Source organism: Drosophila montana, unplaced genomic scaffold, assembly GCF_035044405.1.
Source record: "Drosophila montana isolate Dmon_TW-CO22-7 unplaced genomic scaffold, ASM3504440v1 contig_2081_1, whole genome shotgun sequence".
Classification (NCBI taxonomy): Eukaryota; Metazoa; Arthropoda; class Insecta; order Diptera; family Drosophilidae; genus Drosophila; species Drosophila montana.
In genome coordinates this window covers 945,929-949,344 of record NW_026996991.1, presented here as the reverse complement: position 1 = coordinate 949,344, position 3,416 = coordinate 945,929, and the positions used below count along the sequence as shown (strand labels likewise).

General features: G+C 45.1%; 2 protein-coding genes across 3 annotated transcripts; one reads left to right on the top strand and one right to left on the bottom strand.

Moving 5' to 3' along the window:
• Positions 1 to 582: 582 nt before the first annotated feature.
• Positions 583 to 2,074, bottom strand: Arp53D (Actin-related protein 53D). Of its 2 annotated transcripts, none has more exons than XM_064680024.1 (2): positions 1,916 to 2,074; positions 583 to 1,853 (listed from the first exon to the last, which is right to left on the bottom strand). In XM_064680024.1, the coding sequence occupies exons 1-2, from the start codon at positions 2,001 to 2,003 to the stop codon at positions 709 to 711; spliced, it is 1,233 nt and encodes a 410-aa protein (XP_064536094.1). In that variant the 5' UTR covers positions 2,004 to 2,074; the 3' UTR covers positions 583 to 708. The 2 variants fall into 2 exon arrangements, with proteins under 2 accessions (XP_064536094.1, XP_064536095.1); XM_064680025.1 differs by having other exon boundaries at positions 583 to 1,879; positions 1,930 to 2,018.
• Positions 2,075 to 2,190: 116 nt separating this feature from the next.
• Sod2 (superoxide dismutase 2) lies at positions 2,191 to 3,270 on the top strand. The gene is made up of 3 exons (XM_064680026.1): positions 2,191 to 2,275; positions 2,344 to 2,399; positions 2,550 to 3,270. The coding sequence occupies exons 2-3, from the start codon at positions 2,365 to 2,367 to the stop codon at positions 3,166 to 3,168; spliced, it is 654 nt and encodes a 217-aa protein (XP_064536096.1). The 5' UTR covers positions 2,191 to 2,275; positions 2,344 to 2,364; the 3' UTR covers positions 3,169 to 3,270.
• The last annotated feature ends 146 nt before the right edge of the window (positions 3,271 to 3,416 follow it).

Genomic DNA, 3,416 nt, shown 5'->3' with positions numbered 1-3,416 from the left:
ATTCGAGCCACAATCTGTTTGCAGCCTTGAATAGTTTTACGTGCAACAAATTTGAATGGCTACCAGGTATGATCTATTCGAAAGCTACTTTGCCTCATTTACCCAGGCTCCCGTTTTTAAATCCCTGATTGATTTTTTATAGCCCAGTTATGAAAAAGGTTCATTTAATTGCTTAAAATGTGATTCAAATGGAAACTAAAACAAGAAAATTCCTATCCCATTTCCCTTTAAGTGAAAACTGCATCTAATCTAAAAGTCAAACGTTTAAAGCTTATTCCTCGATGTCTTTAAAGCGTTTAAAAGAAGTGTTGGTAAATCCTTACATATGAAAAAGGCTTAAAATACTTTTAAAATAAAAAGCCATTAGGTTACACTGTTTTGGCGGCACATCAAGATCAGCGCTGCCCGTTCAGCTATTTGATAGCTAAATATGGCTATTTTTAGAGACCGCCAGCCGCAAGCAGTTGAAATTTCAAGGTGATTTGGCTATATTTGACAGCTTAGTTTCAAGCAACTGTTTGTTGCCAACTTAACGTTAGATTCTGCTACTTTTTAGCAGCAACAGCATTAACATTGTCAAGATTTATGCTGTACTTGATTACACCTTGGCGTTCTTTATTTGATTTAACATATAAAATATAGAAATAAACAAACTTAATCTGCGCTCTCCCATTTCACATTCCATTTGGCAGTCGCCACTTGCCCGAATTAGAAACACTTGCGATGTATTATGCTGGGACCGACATCGTCGTATTCTGCGCAATCGATCCACATATTTTGGAAACTGGAGAGTGAGGCCAATACGGAACCGCCAGACCAGACGGCAAAACAACGCTCCGGATTGGCTGTAATTTTGATGCGCATTGTTGAGGGCGCCATTACCGAAATATCCTGCTGCAGACGCACCTCAATGTTGCGAAACATGGTTGTGCCGCCCGAGAGCACAATATTGGCGTACATATCCCTGCGCAGATCCATATCGCATTTAAGTATCGAGTTGAAGACGGCTTCGTGCAGTCCCGGCACCTCCTGGCCCAGCATGCTGGGCTTAAAGAGCGCCTCCGGGCAACGGAAACGCTCGTTTCCAATATTTATAGTTGTGCCATCGGGCAATTCGTATAGTTCATCCAAATCGTGTTTGCGCAGAGTGGATTCATGCAGCTCCTCATCGAAATTGGTGGCCACATAGCAGAGCTTCTCCTTGATCTCTCTGACAATCTCGCGCTCTGCACTGGTGCTTAACGTGTGACCGCGTTCCATAAGCAATTTGCCCAAATAGTCGGTCAGATCTCGTCCAGCCAGATCTAGGCGCATGCAGGCGTGCGGCAGGGCGTAGCCCTCATAGATGGGCACAGTGTGGGTGACACCATCGCCAGAGTCTACGACAATGCCAATGGTGCGTCCGGTGGCATACAGCGACAATACCGCCTGAATGGCTACATAGAGTGCGGGTACACGGAAATTCTCAAACATAATTTCGGTCATCTTTTCGCGATTCTTTTTGGGGTTCAGTGGCGGTTCGGTGAGCAGCACCGGATGACCATCGGATTCAACACGCAGCTGTTCGAATGTGTGCTTCCATATCTTCTCCATGTCAGCCCAGTTGGTAACGACGCCATGCTCAATGGGATATTTGAGTGTGAGAATGCCTCGCTTTCTCACCGCTTCATCGCCAATGATGCAGTCCTCGATGGCCGAGTCCAGAATGACGTTCAGATGGCGGGGCCTGCCCACAATTGAGGGAAAGACAACACGGGGTGAGGACTCGCTGGAGAAGCCCGCCTTGCATATACCAGAGCCATTGTCGATGACCACAGCGGTGGACAGCTCGTCCGCTTGCATCTTGGCAACGCCTGCAGGTGCAATCAATGATTTAAATGTAACGCAATCCTAAAAACCAGTGCCGAAAACTTACGATGCTTTAAAGATTTGAACAGAATTTGTTGTGCCCTTTGGTCGGAAATATCGATTTCAATTTTCGAAGGCAAACAAAACTGAGACATATTTTGCTGTGTTCCCTGAACATGTTTCCTATGTGTGTGGCTTATTTCAAATTGTAACGGCTAAATACGTTGCGACTTATGCAGCACTGGGGCACGTAACAGTGCTCTGTTAAGCTAACTGTTGCTACAAGTTTTCTGTTAACAGTTGCACACTACGTTACCTGTGCGCTGTTAGCGACGCAGTATTTTCGTAAGGGTTTTTTTTTCAACATATTTTCAGTGTTGGCTGTGTGTATTTCAGTGTTTGCCGCTAGATGTCACACTTGATTCCGGTAAGCTAATAAGATCATAGAACTTTTTAGATTCTTTTATTGAAAATTAACAAGTATTCAATACTCAGGTTAAATAATATATTCCAAGAATGTTTCTGGCACGCAATTTTACTAAGGCAGCACGGTGAGTAAATCAAATATTTAATATTAGAGAATGCCGGCACCGACGCAAAGCTGCGATTACATAAATTAACAGCAACAACAGCAATCGACAATGGCGGCCGTGAACTTTACAGCTAAATATAAATATACATATTTATTATTAAATCCGCAGCGCCGTCAGCTCGCGGGGCAAGCATACATTGCCTAAGCTGCCCTACGATTATGCTGCATTGGAGCCAATTATTTCCCGTGAGATTATGGAGCTGCATCATCAAAAGCATCACCAGACCTACGTCAACAATTTGAATGCCGCCGAGGAGCAGCTGGAGGATGCCAAGTGCAAGAGCGACACCACCAAAATTATTCAATTAGCGCCGGCTTTGCGATTTAATGGAGGTGGCCACATAAATCACACTATCTTCTGGCAGAATCTCTCGCCCAACAAGTCGAAGCCCAGCGATGATTTGAAAAGCGCCATTGAGTCGCAGTGGAAGAGCTTCGATGAGTTCAAGAAGGAGCTTAGCGCGCTCACCGTAGCCGTGCAGGGCTCTGGCTGGGGCTGGCTGGGCTACAACAAGAAGACAAGCAAATTGCAGCTGGTTGCACTACCCAATCAGGATCCGTTGGAAGCCTCCACCGGTCTCATTCCCCTGTTTGGAATCGATGTCTGGGAGCATGCCTACTATTTGCAGTACAAGAATGTGCGTCCCTCGTATGTTGAGGCTATCTGGGAAATTGCTAATTGGGATGACATTTCGTGCCGCTTCCAGGAGGCCAAGAAGTTATCCTAGGTGCGCAATACTCAATTGTCTTTATGTTTAATGTATCGTATATGCAGCCACAGGCTCTAAATGTAGTCGAACATTTCGGCCAATAAATTGGTGACCAATTAATGCCGTTAGTTGAAACGCAAAAAGTAAACAGCAGCCGATAATATAAACTCGTGTCACCCTGTGCAAGCAGCTGTTTTGCTCAGCCATTTGCCAACACTGGAGTGGCATTCGCTCAGCTGTTCGCTGGCCACAACAAAAACAAACTC